Source organism: Trichechus manatus, unplaced genomic scaffold (genome assembly GCF_000243295.1).
Source record: "Trichechus manatus latirostris isolate Lorelei unplaced genomic scaffold, TriManLat1.0 scaffold00024, whole genome shotgun sequence".
In the NCBI taxonomy this organism is placed as follows: domain Eukaryota; kingdom Metazoa; phylum Chordata; class Mammalia; order Sirenia; family Trichechidae; genus Trichechus; species Trichechus manatus.
The window spans coordinates 16,120,340-16,137,323 of NW_004443960.1; the positions used below are offsets into that span (position 1 = coordinate 16,120,340).

Below are 16,984 nucleotides of genomic sequence, written 5' to 3' on the forward strand. Positions count from 1 at the left end.
GTTTCCAAGGAGCGGCTGGTGGACTCGAACTGCCGACCTTTTGGTTAGCAGCCGAACCCTTAAGCACTGCGCCACCAGGGCTCCTCCGAAAGGTTACAGCCTTGAAAACCCTATGGAGCACAGCTCAGCTCTAACACACATGAGGTCACTGTGAGTCTGAATTGACTCAACAGCAACCAGTTTGGTTTGGGTTTTTTGGACACAGCTGAGTTAAAAGTGGAGCTGGGACCTGTATCCACATCATTCTGCCGGTAAAGCCCACGCATCCCTTTCTAAGGCACCATCCTGACTCCCAAATGCCTGGACGCCTTTATCTTCCCAGAGAAGCGTTCTTCCTTTCCACTGCCTTCACAGCTTCTCCCAATCTGGATAGTGCTTAACCCTTTCCCCTGCCTTCACAGCTTCTCCCAATCTGGATAGTGCTTAACCCTTTCCCTCTAAAGTAAAAATGCCTGAGCAGAGAAATCTGGTGATAAAGGAGCTGTCACATCAGCAGTGCTTACCTGTTTGGGTTTATTCAGCGAAGAGTCAACTACGTTGCTGGCAGATGGAGACCCGTGTGACTGCCTTTTACAATACTGTCACAGCTGTATGCTCAAGCTGATTAGCTGTGACTACACTGCTAGTGCCGAGATTGATGGTGATAAATTTGGGATAACAATGCTAGGAGCCAGGTCGTCCATTTGTATTGCACTTCATCTTTTTTAAAGCTGTCTCCATCAATAGCCCAGTGGTTACCGAGTACTTGGTATACGTTCATTTGTTGATTCATTCCTTCCTCAGAATAGATTTGAAGGAAACCATTCAGACTCACTTTGATTCATTCATTGATTCATTCAACAACGTTCAACACATACTCGTGTAGCTCCTGCTATGTGACAGTGATGAACAAGTCCAAGTGGGTTCCTGTCCTCACAGAGCTTATGTTCTAATGTAGGCAAGTTCCGTGCACTCTAATAGTGATGAGATAGTGAAGTAAATGGCAGTGTGACAAAGATGGGGGATGCTATGTTAGGTTGGATGGACAGAAAAGATCTGAAGAAGTGACTTTTTAAAGGAGGCCCAGATGACCTGAGCAGACCAGCACTGGGAAGGTACAGCACATAATGTCCCAGGCACAGCAAGTGCAAAGGCCCTGAGGTTGCTGTGTATTGGGCGTTGGTCTGCACACTGATTACTTGGTTTTTGCCAAGCCCAGTGCTGGGCACTGGATATTCCAGAACAAATAAGATACCGTGCGTGTCCTAGTGCAGTTCATAGGAGACAAACACGCAAAGCCCATTTTAATGCAGTGTGGTAGGCCTGGTGATGGTGACCGTGCAAGAGGACACCTTGCCCAGCCTGTGGGATGGTGGTCAGGGAAGGAGACTCCAGCAGAGTCGCAGGCCTCCCTCTTTGTGAAAGAAAGGGGCCTGGTGTCTGTGACAACAGAGGGAGCCAAGACTCAAAAGTCCCCAAGGTCTCTAGAAGACCCTGATTTTTCTCTGCATTTGTTTCCACAGGACGAATGACCAGCTGGTGGCGTTTCTCTCCCGATACCGAGATATGAATTTCCTGAAGTCACACGGCCGGGACAATGCAAGGTACCACATGGTCTCCCTACCCCTGTGGAGAATGGAAATGAATATCCGAGTGATAATCTGGAGCTTCCTTCTAGGCTGGTTTGGTGCAGCCAGAGAAGAGTTGAGGCTAGAGCAAGGCATGGCTTGGGCAGGCCTCGGCCATTTTCTTGTAGGACCTGAAGTAGTCCTTCCTGTCAGCCGAGGAGAGAGAGAAGAGTAAACGGTTCACATAATGCCATAGCCCTTGATACTTTCTTCCCAAGCAATCTAGTTTCTATTACCTCATTATGGCAACCCTTCAAGGTAAATCAGGAGGGCACTGTTAATCCCCATTTTATTGATGGGAAGACCGAGGCCCACAGTTGAAGTGATGTCCGCAAATCATTCATTCATTCAGCATCTGTTTACTGAGTGCTGCCTGTGTGCCAGGCACCGTTTTGGCGATGAACAAGTTAAAGTTCAGACTCTAATGGAATTTACTTTTTGGTGGAAAAGGAATTTCATACCAGCATGGATCTAAACCTAGGTACCCTGACTCCAGCCCAGTGTACTCCACTGCCTCATGCTTCTGCCTGACGTCAGCAGGGGCCTGGAAGGGATAAAGTCTTGAGTGCCCCCTGTAGGAGAGATAACGCAGTTACTTTGCCATCTGACAAAATCCTTTGCCAGCAAGTCGATTCCGACTCATAGCAACACGGTAGGACAGAGTAGAACTGCCCCATAGTGTTTCCAAGGATGTAATCTTTATGGGAGAAGAATGCCAGATCTTTCTCTCGAGGAGTGGCTGGAGGGTTCGAACCGCTGACCTTTCACAGTTAGCAGCTGAGCACTTAAACATTGCACCACCAGGGCTCCTCATTGCCATCTGACATACCAACCAAAAGAGAAAAAACCCACTGCCCTTGAGTCGATTCCCACTCATGGCAACCCCATGTGCTCCAGAGCAGAACTGTGCTCCAAAGGGTTTTCTTGGCTGGCCTCTTACACAAAAAAATGCCATGCCTTTCTTCCATGGTGCCTCTGAGCGGATTCAAACCGTCAACCTTTTGGTTAGTGGCCGAGAGCAAACCGTTGGTGCCACCCAGGGACCTCCATCAGACATAAACACCACTAAAACCAGCCCAAGATGGCTCTGATGTCCTGGGGCCTCCTGCTGTCTATGGGCGCAGAGCATACATAACCTGGCAGCTTGTAGAATAATTTTATCTTAATTTTGTTTGGCCATCATGTTTTGGGATTTTTTTCTTTTTTTTATTCAGGTGCTGCATTTGAAAATGAATAGCCCCTTTTAAAATTAGCAATATTTCCCGTGAAAACCCAGGTTTCCAGCTAGTCTTGACAAATCAGAAGGTCCATGAACTCCATGCTGGAGTGTTCTCCTGGCAACTATCATCTGGATCTTGAACCAAGCTGGTATTCTCCAGCTGACCCCCTTCCTTGCCTGACCCCTGTCAGCATTCAATTTGCAATCTCTGCTTTATACCCTCTCTGCCACTGCTGGTGGAGATGTCATTTTGGCTGGCTCTGTGACTTAGTTTACCCAGCTGTCCACAGCAGGCGAGCGACAGAAGCAAGTGGTGAGCTTCATTTCCCAAGCTTTCAAGAAGTAACCCCCGAATCCTTCTGTTGTATCATTTTCCTAAATCTTAATTCTGATTTGCATTCAACATACTATTTATGGATTTTTTTATGTCCCATCCACAGCCTAAATTCTTTACATTTAAGAACAGCCCCAGATCTGTAAATTAGTAAAGATTAGAATCGGGTGTTTAGACCACCAAGGGCAGCAAAGCCTGGGTCAATAAGAAAGAATTGTAGCAATTGCGTGTTGTGTCCCTGCTCTGCTGGGCACTTTTCCTACAGGCTCCAATCCCACCCTCACAGCCGCTCAATGCAAAAGTAAGAATTATCATTCCCATTTGTCAGAAGATGAAAAGGGGGCTTTGGGAGCCTAAATGATTTTCCCAGGGTCACACAGCTGTTAAGTGCTTGAACTTGAACCCAGGTCTTTCTGGCCCCAAAGCCCAAGGGAGTGAGGTGGGGTTGGTCAGGATTCCATGGAGGTGGTTAGTTATCTGAACGGGCCCAGATGCTGGTGTTGACCACTTGAAGGTTGAAAATGAAGACCTTTCTTCCCCTCTAGGTAACCTTGTAATACATGTTTGGTGCAAACAAAGTTGCATCCCGGGAGAGGAGTTGATTCTAAATGGATAGATTTGTGTCTGAATTAATGGCATTACTGGTATTATTATTTCAGCCTAGTCAGTGTTTACTCACTGCTCACCTCTTGCCAAGCAGTGTGCTAGCAGCTGGAGCCCTGGTGGTGCAGTGGTTAAGCAGTCAGCTGCTAACTAAAAGGTTGGCGGTTCGAATCCAACAGCTGCTCCTTGGAAACCCTATGGGAGAGTTCTACTCTGTCCTATAGGGTGGCTATGAGTCGGAATCTACACAACAGCAATGGGCTTTTTTTTGTTTGTTTGTTTGTTTTGGTGCTAGCAACTGGGAATAGCACAGAGCATAAAAGCGTGGGCCTTGAGGTTATGCTGCTGGGTTAGAATTCTGATCGACTATGCCCTGGCTGTGTTGCGTTGTACAAGTTATTCGATTCTCTGAGCCTGTCCCCTTACCTGTTCAGTGGACATATTAATGGACCTACACTCATAGGGTTGTTGAGAGGATTATGTAAGATACTGCATATAAAGCGTTTGGCATATGGTAAACGCTTGATGATGATGATGATGTGCTTGTGATGATAAGCGTAAGACTAAAATGTTGCTGACAGCAGAAAGAAGCAGATGGTGGATGGGCCAGAGCTGTGCCTCTGGGTGTTGAGTGTATCCTGTCTCATTGATGTGTATCAGTAGTTGACAGGTAATACCCAAATGGCATGGGACAGGATAAAGGCGAGATTCCATGGATATTGCTGCACTTCCTTCTAAAACCCTAAAACCCAGGTTCCATGGACAGAATAGCTCACAAGTTCCAACACTCAGGCATGAGTCCTCAGCTGGGATTCTCTCATTTAGATCAATTAAGGGCAGTAATTTAGTGTTAATTTAGTAGTTGTCTTAGTCATCTAGTACTGCTCTGACAGAAATACCACAAGCGGATGGCTTTATTCTCTCACAGTCTAGTAGACTAGAAGTCCAAACTCAGAACATCAGCTCAGCTCCAGGGGAAGGCTTTCTCTGTTGGCCGTGGAGGAAGGTCCTTGTGATCAGTCTTCCCCTGGACTAGGAGCTTCTTCGCACAGGGACCCTGGGTCCAAAGGACGCTCTCTGCTTCTGGTGCTACTTTCTTGGTGGTATGAGGTCCCCCTGTCTCTCTGCTCGCTTCTTTTTTATGTCTCAAAAGAGATTGGCTAAAGACACTATCTTATTTGTAGATCTCATCGGTACAACTGCCGTTAATCCATCTCATTAAATCATAGTGATAGGATTTCCAACACACAGGGAAATCACATCAGAAGACAAAATGGTAGACAATCATACAATACTGGGAATCATGACCTAGCCAAGTTGACATATTTTGGGGGGACACAGTTCAATCCATGACAGTAGTAAAATGCGCCAACCTGCCATTCTCTACTCTTTATTAGAGGAGGGCATGCCGGCCGCATGGACAGTCCTAGCCGGGGCCCCTCTTCCACCCTCTCCCCCAGCTGTGCAGAGATGGGCACAGCTTAGCTCTGGTTCCCTCACTGCTGATATGTTAGAAAAGATTCTGTTGGTGGAAGATGACAGAAACCCAGCTCAAACTAGCTTAAGAGGTAAAGGAAGTTATTGTATCATGTAATAAAATGTTGTATCTAACTTCAGGTATGGCTGAATCAGGCAGCTCAAATGATATCATGAAGCCCAGACTTTATTAGGTCTATCTTTCCTTTGTTTTGGTATAATTTTCTGGCTCTAGTTGGTGACCCTTGGCTACTTGTTAGCTTCATTTTTGTAAGGAAGCAGGGAGGTGAAGTAACTTGCCTGAGCTCACACAGCTAGGGCAAGGCACAGACTCAAACCCAGGTGAGCCCAAGCTCGTAATCACCGCACAATGACGCCTCCCTGTGTTCTAGTCCTGCTTCCTTCCAACATGCTAGGCAGCTTTGAGGCAGCCTCTCCGCTTCTCTGGGCTTTGTTCTCTCCTTTTGGTAAGCAAGGGGGTTGAACAAGTTGGTCTCCAAAGTCCCTTCCCATTCTGATGCTTCGTGCTTCTGGACCAGCTGTGCAAAAGAGGGGCTGACGGAGGCAGAGAGCTTGAAAGATGGAGAAGCGGGAAGAGGTAAAAGCAAGCAGTGAGATAAAAATAGGCCACAGGGCGCCTCTGTGTTTAATTCCATGTGGCTCCTAATAGCAGTGTTGACCTTCTGTCCCCACCTCCTGCCTTTAGCTGCCAATACGGACTTCAGTGCCCCCTGTGAAGAGATGGCATAAAGGCAAAGTTAGCTTTTAATAGCTGCCAAATGGGTCCTGACTGTTCCTATAATTAAGTGAAGGGGAGTGTTGTGTTCACTGTTTCTCCTTGCTTTCCTCCAAAAAAAATAAAGGAACTCGATGTGGTGAAAGACATGTAGCACACTTACCGTTTTCCCACATAGCCATGACAGGGCTGCCAGAGGCAGGTGCCTCGATGTTTACTCCCAGGCAGCCTGAACAAGCAGGTCATTGGAAGCATCCCCAGTAGCTCCTGCTTCTGCTCCGGGAGCATCAGAGTTTTCCACATCCCTGCCATCTGCACGAATCCCAGTACGTTCCTGGGGACAGGCCCCTTACAGGGAGATGGAAAGGAAAAATCCATTCCCTCCGCCAGAATATGGTTTCCTCTGGGACTGTTCCTGTCCTGGTTGACCTCGTTTCTCCACTGAGGTCAGCGCTCCTGATGCTTAGCCCTGGGACACAGTGGGGTGCAGTGTCAAGAGCAGGAGCTCTGGGCTCTGGCCACCATGTTGAAATGCCAGCTCTGCCCCATGCTAGTCAGGGGACTTCAGGCAAATGGCTTCACTCTCCATGCCTCCATTTCCTCATCTTTATAAAATCTGGAATGTGGTGATGGGGCTGCAAGAGATTGGATGTCCTCAGTTACCACGGCAGGCACCAAGCCAAGCACTTCCAAGTATCTCATTCCAGTCTCATTTGACAGGTAATATCCCATTTTATTGATGAGTACAACTGAAGCTTGGAAAGCTGCTGCAGCTTGCTCAAGGATGCTTGGCTAGTGAACGGCAGAGCTAGGATGGGACCTGGTTCTGTGTGACCTTAAGGCCTGCGTTCATTTATCACCTCTGTTTAGTCACTGCATCCGTAGTTTTAAGTGCCTGAGGTGCATAGATGAAAGAGCAAAATCCTGCTGACTTTAAGCAGAATTGTTTTTTAAATAAGCTAGGGAGGGAAATCAGATCCTTCTCCTTCTTTCTAAAGCCAGCATTTTTCAAAACGTGTTCCTGATCCACAAGTGATGTGTGAGATTTTTTAGATAGTTCATAAATGGACATATTGTGAAAAATTAGGCATTGATCTTATCCTTTATGAACAAAAATTGAACCCATCTAACCCATGATTTCATGAATATTATGCTTAGAACAGGCTAAGTTTAAAAGCTTAGTGTATTTAAAATTAGTAAAGTATTAAGGAAACTTGTATAGATGCCACATGAAGCACATAGCATAGCAGTTGAGAAGCCAGGCTCTGGGGCAAGGCTTCCAGGGTTCAAATGCTGGCTCTAAACACTAACTAGCTGTGTGGCCTTGGGTAAGTTACATCAATTACCTGTGTCTCAGTTTTCTCATCTTTAAAGTGGGAATGATGATAACAATACCAACTTCATAGAGTTGTTGTAAGGATTAAGGAGTTAGTACAAACAAACTATTGGAAGAGTTAGTGGTACATATTAAATGCTCAATAAATGTTATGGTAAGTATGATGATGGTGATGGTGATAATGGTGATAATAGTGATAATAATGGTGATGGTGATGATGATGGTAATGTTGGTGATAATAGTGGTGATGATAATGATAATGATGGTGATAATACTGGTGATGATAATGATGGAGAAGATGGCTGTGATGATGGTGGGATGGTAATGATGATGATGATAATGGTGATGATGATGATGATAATGGTGATGGTAATGATGGTGATAATGGTGATGATGATGGTGATGGTAATGATGGTGGGATGGTAATGATGATGATGATAATGGTGATGATGATGATGATGATGATAATGGTGATGATGATGATGGTGATGATGATAATGGTGATGATGATGATAATGGTGATGATGATGGTGATGGTAATGATGATGATGATAATGGTGATGATGATGATGATAATGGTGCTGATGATGATGATAATGGTGATGGTAATGACAATGATGATGATAATGGTGATGATGATATAATGGTAATGGTGATGATGATGGTGATGATGATTATGATGGTGATGATAATGGTGATGATGATGATGATGATAATGGTGATGATGATGATGATAATGGTGATGATGATGATAGTGGTGATAAGGATGATGATGATAATGGTGATGATGATGGTGATGATGATGATGATGATAATGGTGATGATGATGATGATGATAATGGTGATGATGATGATGATAATGGTGATGATGATGATAATGGTGATGATGATGATAATGGTGATGATGATGATAATGATAATGGTGATGGTAATGATGATGATGATGGTGATGATGATGATGATGGTGATGGTGATGATGATGATGGTGATGATGATGATGATAATGGTGATGATGATGATGGTGATGGTGATGATGATAATGGTGATGATGATGATGATGATGATGATAATGGTGATGGTAATTATGATGATAATGGTGATGATGATGGTGATGATGATGGTGATGGTGATGATGGTGATAATAATGGTGATGATAATGGAGAAGAAATGAGAAAAAAAATCTTGAAAAATGGTATACAATTGATTAACATTTTGGAAACAACTCTTAGAGAATCAAGTATCATTTCAAATGTAAGAAGGCTGGACAGGTAGGAAGCCAGGAGGGGCTCTATCCCCCAGGTGAGAAGCAGCAAAAGCAAGCTTCTTCCTGTTCCCAGACCTGCATCTCTCCGGGTAGAGGCAGCACCCCCACTGGGGGGCAGAAAGGCAGCTGAGCAGCTTCAGCAGCCCCCCTCTATGACATTGAACTAATCTTCAGGCCCAAATCTCCCTTGATGTATAAACAGGCAACTGTTTAACCAAAAGTTGGCAACTCTGCCGAGAGCCTGGCCAGAAAACTCCTCCAGGCAAATCTGCTTTCAGGAGGTCCTTTGGTGCCAACTAGCTTATCGAGAGGAGGGCTCTCTCCCCAGCTGTCTTGTAGCACCATGATTGATGTGAGGAGATAATTAATATCTCATCTCCAATGGGGAAAGCAGATTGCATTTCCCTTTAAGCCCAACCAGTGAGTTTATCACTGTTTGCATTTATTTAATCCAATTATGGCAACCCTGTCAAAATAAAGCTTAGCATCGTGCAGGCACCCACATAGGCTCGCACACACATCCTCCCTTGGCCGTAGCGTGTGTTTGGAGGTCAACTTGGTAACTTCTCTTTTTAAAAAACAAACAACACACGCACAAGTTAGACAAAAAAACTAGAGGGAAAACATGTTCGCAGTGTCACCTCTGAGTGGTAGAGGCATGATTTTTATTTTCATCTTTATATTGTTCTGCTTTTTATGTTCCAAGCCTCCTATGAAGGATATGCATTATTTTTATAATCAGAACAAAGTGGGATAAACGTTGTTTTTTTAAAATATGTGAAATGTGGAAAGCCAATTAGCCTTCAGCAGACCTTCAGCAAGTTCTCAGAGCTGCAGGATGATTTGGGGGCCTTGAGTCAGATTTAGGGTCTCACATGAAGTGATGAACATAGGCCACCAAGCCCAGGGACTCCAGGTCCCAGGATTAGGGCCCATGACTCTGCATTTCTACTCGAGTTTCTTTTCCTTGCCTCCTTGAATGTCAAACCCAAGTCAACTCTCTTCATATAGGGCAGTGATAATAGTTAACCATGGAGGGTTTGGAGTCCCTAGGCAGTACAAACGGTTAACGCACTCGGCTGCTAACTGAAAGGTTGGCAGTTCAAGTCCACCTGAGGTGCCTGGAAAGAAAGGCCTGGTGATCTACATCCAAAAAAGCAGCCATTGAAAACCATATGGAGCACAGTTCTACTGTGACACACATGGGGTCACCGTGAGTTGGAGTCGACTCAATGGCAACTAGTAATGGAAAAAAATGGAGGGTTTACTGTGTGCCAGGGACTGTTCTAAATACCTTACAGATAGTAGCTCTTTTCCACAGACTTAGTATATATTTTCTCCTTTAATCTTCATCACACCCTGTGAGGATTCATTTTAAAAATGAAGCAACAGAGACATAGACAGGTTAAGTAGTTTTCCCAAGGCCACACAGCTGGTTTGTGGCAAAGATGGGATTCAGACCTTGGCAGAGCAGCTCCGTGATGTAAGTACAATCATTATCACACCCATTTTCCAGATGGGGAAACTGAGGACGAGAAAGATTAAATAGCTTACAGCTTATAAGTGGAGTAATAGACTTGAGCCCAGGCAGTCGGCCTCTGGAGTCTGGGCTCTTAACCAGTGTGCTAACGGGGGTCATTGTGGACCTTCCCACCATGTCGCTTCCACTAACCAGGACAGAACCTGCCTCTCCTGCGGGTTGTTTGCTCTGAAGTGAGGTAGTGAAGCTGAGCATTCCCATTTAGAGCACTCATCCAGCCTCTTTTCATGTCCTTGGCCCTTGCCCATGCTATTTCTTTCACTTATAAAGCTCTTCCCCCAACTCTTCAAATGACTGGTTCCTTCTCTTTGAGCTTAAATGCCACCTCCTCAGTGAAGCCATCCCTGACAATTTTCTCTAAGTCCCTGTCTCTTCTTTTCTGCCATCATTTTTCCCTTTGTAGCACTTATCATATTGTGGAACTATATATTTCAGCGCTTTGTATTTATTTCTATCCACTTATTTATTAAAGAGAGCAGTATTATAGCTTTGTAGCTGAGACTGTAGACTCCAGAGCCCAGCTGCCAAGGTTTGAATCCCCTTCTTGCCACTAACCAACTGTGTGGCTTGGGAAAAATACTTAACCTCTCTATGTCTCTGTTCCTTTGTTTGTAAAATGAACCTTCATAGGATGTGATGAAGATTAAATGGGGAAATATATGCTAAGTGTGTGGAACAGGGCCCTAAAGCACAGTTTATGCTTATTATGCTTATTCCAGCGCATAAACCAAAAAACCCATTGCCCTTCAGTCAATTCTGACTCGTGGCAACCCCGTGTGTTACAGAGTAGAAGTGCTCCATAGGGTTTGCTTGACTGTAATCTTTACAGAATCACATAGCCAGGCCTTTCTTCTGCAGTGCCACTGAGTGGGTTCCAACTGCCAACCTTTAGGTTAGTAGCCAAGCGCACACCGTTTGCACCACTTAGGGACCTAAAGCATAGTAAGTGCTCGTAGCAAGTGATCAATAAATGGTAGTTGTTATTATTTCCAGGAGCGTTCTTGGCACATTGGTTTAAGTGCTCAGCTGCTAAAGGAAAGATCAGCTGTTGGAACCTACCAGTGACTCCATGGGAGAAAAGCCCTGATGATCTGGTCCCATAAAGATTAAAGCCTAGGAAACCCCGTGGGACAGTTCTGCTCTGTCCTTTAGGGTCACACTCAGTCGGAATTGACCATACAGCACACAACAACAGCATTATCATTTCCGGTTTAGTCCCTCTCCCTAGGAGGAGAGAAAGGCAGGGATCATGTCCATGTTACTCACAGTCAGTTCTCAGCACATAAACCAGGGCCTGGTGTATAGAAGGTGCTCTCTGGAGCTACTGAAGGAGTGAATGACCCCAGACCCCTTGCTCTTCCAGCTACTGCAGAATAGAAGGATGGCCCTGACCACAGCCAAGGTCAGGGAGAGGCACACCCCACCCTAGACCTGAGAGAGACAGCCCACAGGGCTCCGGTAGAGCTGCCAGATTCTGAACCAAGTGAGCTGAATCCTCTCTGTGCTCACGGTTTGTAAAGATGGGAGGGTTTTCTGTTCATGGTGTTTTACCACCATTAGAAGGATAGCCATGACACTTGTGCTCGTCACCGCCATACCCATAGGTGCTACTTGACCAAAACAGTTGCAGTAGATGGGCTTCAGTGAAGGCTGTGGGCTTCTGTCCTTGGTGCTGAAATATCATTGCCTTACAGGACATGAGGGTTTCTCCTTAGTCCTGGAAGATATCCTGCACATGTCCATCAAGCAGATCCCAGGGGAGAGAATCCATTGTGTTTCTAGCTTGTTGAAAGAAAAATGAATCCAGGTGGACGTTTATGGAGCATTTACTATGTGCTAGGCAGTGTGCAAGGAGTCCTGGTGGCAGAGTGGTTAAATGCTTGAGTGCTAACCGAAAGGTCGGCGGTTCAAAGTCACCGGCCACTCCATAGGAGAAAGATGTGGCAGTTTGCTCCCATAAAGATTGCAACCTTGGAAACCCTGTGGGGCAGTTCTACTCTGTCCTGTAGCGTCACTATGAGTTGGAATCGACTCGATGGAAACAGTTTGTTTTTTTGGTTAGGCACTGTGGTAAGCCCTCTAAATATATAATCTCATTTAAACCCTGGCACCAACTCTGTGAGGCAGGTATTATTTTCTCTATGAGAATCTGACACATCTTGTGATTAGGTTGCTCAAGATTAATAGCAGACCCAGGATTTGGACCAAGTAGCGTGGCTCCAGAGCACAGCCCCACATCGCTGTAACGCATGAGGCTGCTCACATAGCTGGCTGACCTCATGCATTGTGGGTTTCAGGCTTTATTTCCTGACTGTATTTTTACCTAAAACGTTTATGCAAAGAACAAATCTGGATGGAATGGACAGATCACTGGACAGGACACCAGGAGAAGGGGAGAGTTTTTCCAGGCTCTGTGACTTTTTCTCTGGGTTTAGCTTAGTTTTTGATGTTGTTTCTTAATTTGTAGAATGAGTTATATCCTAGCTGATTGCTAAGCTTTCTTGTTGCTCAAGCATCGTGTAAAATCTAAGGCAGAGGTTTTCCATTTAGAAATTGTAGGACAAGACAGTTCTGGAGTGATTGCATACTCAGTGAATATGCCAGGATTGTGTTGTTGTTGTTATTGTTGGGTGCCATAGAGTCTATTTCAATTCATAGTGACTCCATGTGACAGAGCAGAACTGCCCTATACGGTTTTTTCAGGCTGTAATCTTTATGGGAGCAGATCACCAGGTCTTTCTCCCATGGAGCCGCTGGGTAGATTCAAACCACTAACCTTTCAGTTAGCAGCCAAGTGCTTAACCATCGCACCACCAGGATTCCTGCCAAGATTGTAGCCAGGAGATTAACTGAATTGAGAAACTTCTTCATTGTCTCCCTTTTCTGAGCTATTTCCAGAGACCACAGATGATTTTTAATGGACCTCTTCTCCTGGAGGGAAGAATCAGGCCCCCTCCCCACCTTCCATCTGATTCACTTTGACACTGAGCTGAGTAGATGTAGTCCCTGTGATGTCCCAATAGAATTAGAGTCAACTACTACTTTGTATTTTCAATTGCCTCATACATATGATATGCGAAAGCTGGACAATGAATAAGGAAGACCAAAGAAGAATTGATGCATTTGAATTATGGTGTTGGCGAAGAATAGTGAATATACCATGGACTGCCAGAAGAACGAACGAATCTGCCTTGGAAGAATGCTCCTTAGAAGCAAGGATGGCGAGACTTCGTCTCACTTACTTTGGACATGTTATCAGGAGGTACCAGTCCGTGGAGAAGGACGTCATGCTTGGGAAAGTAGAGGATCAGCGAAGAGAGAGGAAGACCCCCAACAAGATGGACTGACACAATGGCTGCAACAGTGGGCTCAAACATAGCAACAATTACAAGGATGGCACAGGACCAGGCAACACTTCATTCTGTTGTACGTAGGGTCGCTATGAGTCGGAACCTACACAATTGCACCTAACAACAACACGATTTTGCCACACATTGTGCCAATAAAGAAAAATCTCAGAAAGGCAACCACCCATCCCTCAGAGGCCAGGAAGTAAGACTCTATGCAAATAATTCCATGTGTGACCTTATGTAGCCTGTTCAGAAGACAGAAGTCCATGTGAGTTCTGACAGAATGCCTCTTCCAAGACTAACAATGAAACCTGTACTCTTGGTTCTCTCTCATTTCTGAAAAGCGTCTTTTTGAGGCAGTAGAAGGCTCAGCTGCTAACCAAAAAGGTCAGCAGTTGGAATCCAGCAGCCGCTCCTTGGAAACCCTATGGGGCAGTTCTCCTCTGTCCTGTAGGGTCACTATGAGTCAGAATGGACTCAATGGCGACAGGTTAAAAGTTCTTAGAGCCTTTATTCAGAGGGACAGACTGAGAGTGGCAGAGTAGTTAGGAGCTTGCACTGAATTCAGTCATACCTAGATCGAAGCTCAGGACTTCCAGCTGTGTGACTTTGGGGACGTTACTAAACCTGTCTGAGGTTCAGTTCCTTCATTTGTCAAGAATCTGATGCCTGATTAACTAATGGCTATTACTTCCTGTTCTTCTGGCAGTCCATGGTATAGTCAATATTCTTCACCAACACCACAATTCAAAGGCATCAATTCTTCGGTCTTCCTTGTTTATTGTCCAGCTTTCACATGCATATGAGGCGACTGAAAATACCATGGCTTGGGTCAGGAGCACCTTAGTCTTCAAAGTGACATCTTTGTTTGTTAACACTTTAAAGAGGTCTTTGGACATGTTATCAGGAGGGACCAGTCCCTGAAGAAGGACATCATGCTTGGTAAAGTAGAGGGTCAGCGAAAAAGAGGAAGAGCCTCAAGGAGATGGATCGACACAGTGGCTGCAACAGTGGCCTCAAACATAGCAATGATTGTGAGGATGGTGCGGGACCAGGCAATATTTCGTTCTGTTGTACATAGGGTCACTATGATTCGGAACCGACTCGATGGTACCTAACAACAACAACAACATTACTTCCTGACTGCCAGACTTTATTCATTCACTCAATAAATATTTATTGAGCACCAACTGTATGCTAGGCACTGTTCTCTAAGCACTAGTCATACAGCAATGAACAAAATAGATTAAAAAAATCTCTGTCCTCTTGTAGCTTACATTTAGTGAGAGTAGTAACAGACAATAAACAAGATAAATATCTAGTATATTAAATTGTTGTTATTGTTAGGTACCATCGAGTTGATTCTGACTCATGGACACCCCATGTGTGCAGAATAGAACTGCTCCATAGGGTTTTCAAGGCTGTGACCTTTTGAAAGCAGATTGCCAGGCCTTTTTTCCAAGGTGCTTCCGAGTGGGTTCGAACCAACAACCTTTCGGGCTGGTAGTTGTACACTTAACAATTTGCACCACCATGGTCTCCATATATGAAATTAGGAAGTGGAATGTCCTGTGGAGAAAAGTAAATTATGAAAGGTGGACAGTGATGCCAGGGATGGGGGAGGGACGTCATCCCTGTATAAGGAGGAGTTGACATTTAGATGGTACACTGCTTAGGTGAACAGTGCTTACTGAACACTTTGCAAGGCCCTTGGGTAAGCATCATCCATCACACTCTAGCAGCTGATTTAGCAAGTTGTCAGGACAGGTGTCACGGGGCTCATATTACACTGGCATCCAGAGAGGTTAAGCCAGCCCGCATCTCACAACCAGTGAAGGCAGAGGCAGCTCCAGAACCCAGATCCACCCAGTTCTGCTCTGGTGACACCTATCAACTCAGTTGCCTCAGGTAACCAAATCAACAAGAAAAGAAACTGCAGGGAGGAGACCGTCATGGGTCACCTTCTGGGTGGTGGGTTCATTGTTCACCCTCAGGTGAGAAAGCTGTGCACCCTTTATTGGTGAGCCAACATTTATGAAAAGACACACCCAGGTGTTTACTGATTCACCTTGGTTTCCAACCTTTACCTCCTCAAGGGAAAGTGCACCAAAACCAAACCAAACCAAACCTGTTACTGTTGAATCAATTCCCACTCATAGCAACTCTAGAGGACAGAGTAGAACTACCTCATATGGTTTCCAAGACTGTAGTCTTTATGGAAGCAGACTGCCACATCTTTCTTCCTCAGAGCAGCTGATGGGTTCAAACTGCCAACCTTTCAGATAGTGAACAGGGCTGGAAAAACCGCCCAAGCAGTGAGTCCTTTCCCCTGGCAGATACCCCTAACAAGCCCAGACCCTGGGTCTCTGCCACCTTCTCCCAGCCTAGACCTGAGTTCCCCGTAACCAATCTCACCTCAAGAACTTTCTTAACACCTGGGGAGTTGGTTGTCTGTATTTACTCATAATTAACTAGAGAATGTGTTTGCAGCTCATCAGTTTTTGAATGCAGTAAATACAGCAGCCAATCTCCCAACTCCATGACTACTTCATTTCAGAGATTACTGCATAAATATTGTATTTGGATATTATGCTTTGGGACAGCACATTAAAATTGCAAGACGATGCTCTTATCCCAAATTAAAAAGCTGGTCCGTGGAAAGGAAAATCTTGCAAGTTCTCTCACCTGTACTTATCTTCTCTCTCTGGTTAGTCTGTCTGGTTAGGATGTAAGTTTTGAGACACATGATTTAAAATTTCAGATTTTAAGCATGGATTAAGTGCACCAACTGGACTATTAGATAATTAGCAGCAGCCAGAGGCAAGTTAGGATTTTGTTTTCCTAAACTCAGGGGCTTCCTTTAATGGGCCGGTTAGGGCCAGTTTCATTTCAGCAGGGTAGAAGTGTGGGTATAATGAAAAGCCTTCCCTAAGTCACTCCGCAGAGAGAACACGGCTTTGCTAATGAGCTGCTTCTGGGTTTTTACATAGAAATATGAAGGGAAGAACACAGGGATGTGGGACACCGAGGTCTTCTGATTGGCTTCTGCCCTTGACTCCTGTCCCTGGGCTTCCATATATTCATATGTAATGTCCACCCCACACCCTCTTGTTGGATGTAACAGAGTAACTTAGAGGATGTGACAGCTGAAAAGTACCTTAGAGAGGACCTAGGAAGAAAGGCCTGGTGATCTATCCTGAAGATCAGCTAGTGAAAATCCTCTGGATCCCAGTGGTCTGATCCACAACCATTCACGGGGATGGCGATGTTGTCCACCGGGTCGCCTGAGTTGAGGGCCACCTTAATGGCAGCTGACAACAACAGTTCAGAGATACAGTTGGTGGCCTGTGGGCTGGGTTGAATCTAGGGATAAATTTGATTTAGCCAGAAGTGCTACAGAATTTGAGTGCCTTTCCGAACGTGCATTCTCCACGTGTCTGCTGACTCCACTCTCCCACTTTACACAAGTAGAATATCTGTTCGAGCCCTAGAGGCGTTTTGTTTTACAATGCAGACCTA

General features: G+C 45.1%; 1 protein-coding gene across 1 annotated transcript in view; it reads left to right on the forward strand.

The window, feature by feature from the left end:
- The window catches only part of XYLT1 (xylosyltransferase 1), a gene marked incomplete at its 5' end in the record, with an annotated part of 369,697 nt that overhangs the window by 309,638 nt on the left and 43,075 nt on the right, over positions 1-16,984 (forward strand). The window contains one exon of the mRNA XM_023728323.1: positions 1,503-1,583. Coding sequence (XP_023584091.1) covers positions 1,503-1,583 — 81 coding nt within the window. The remainder of the gene's footprint in view (positions 1-1,502; positions 1,584-16,984) is intronic.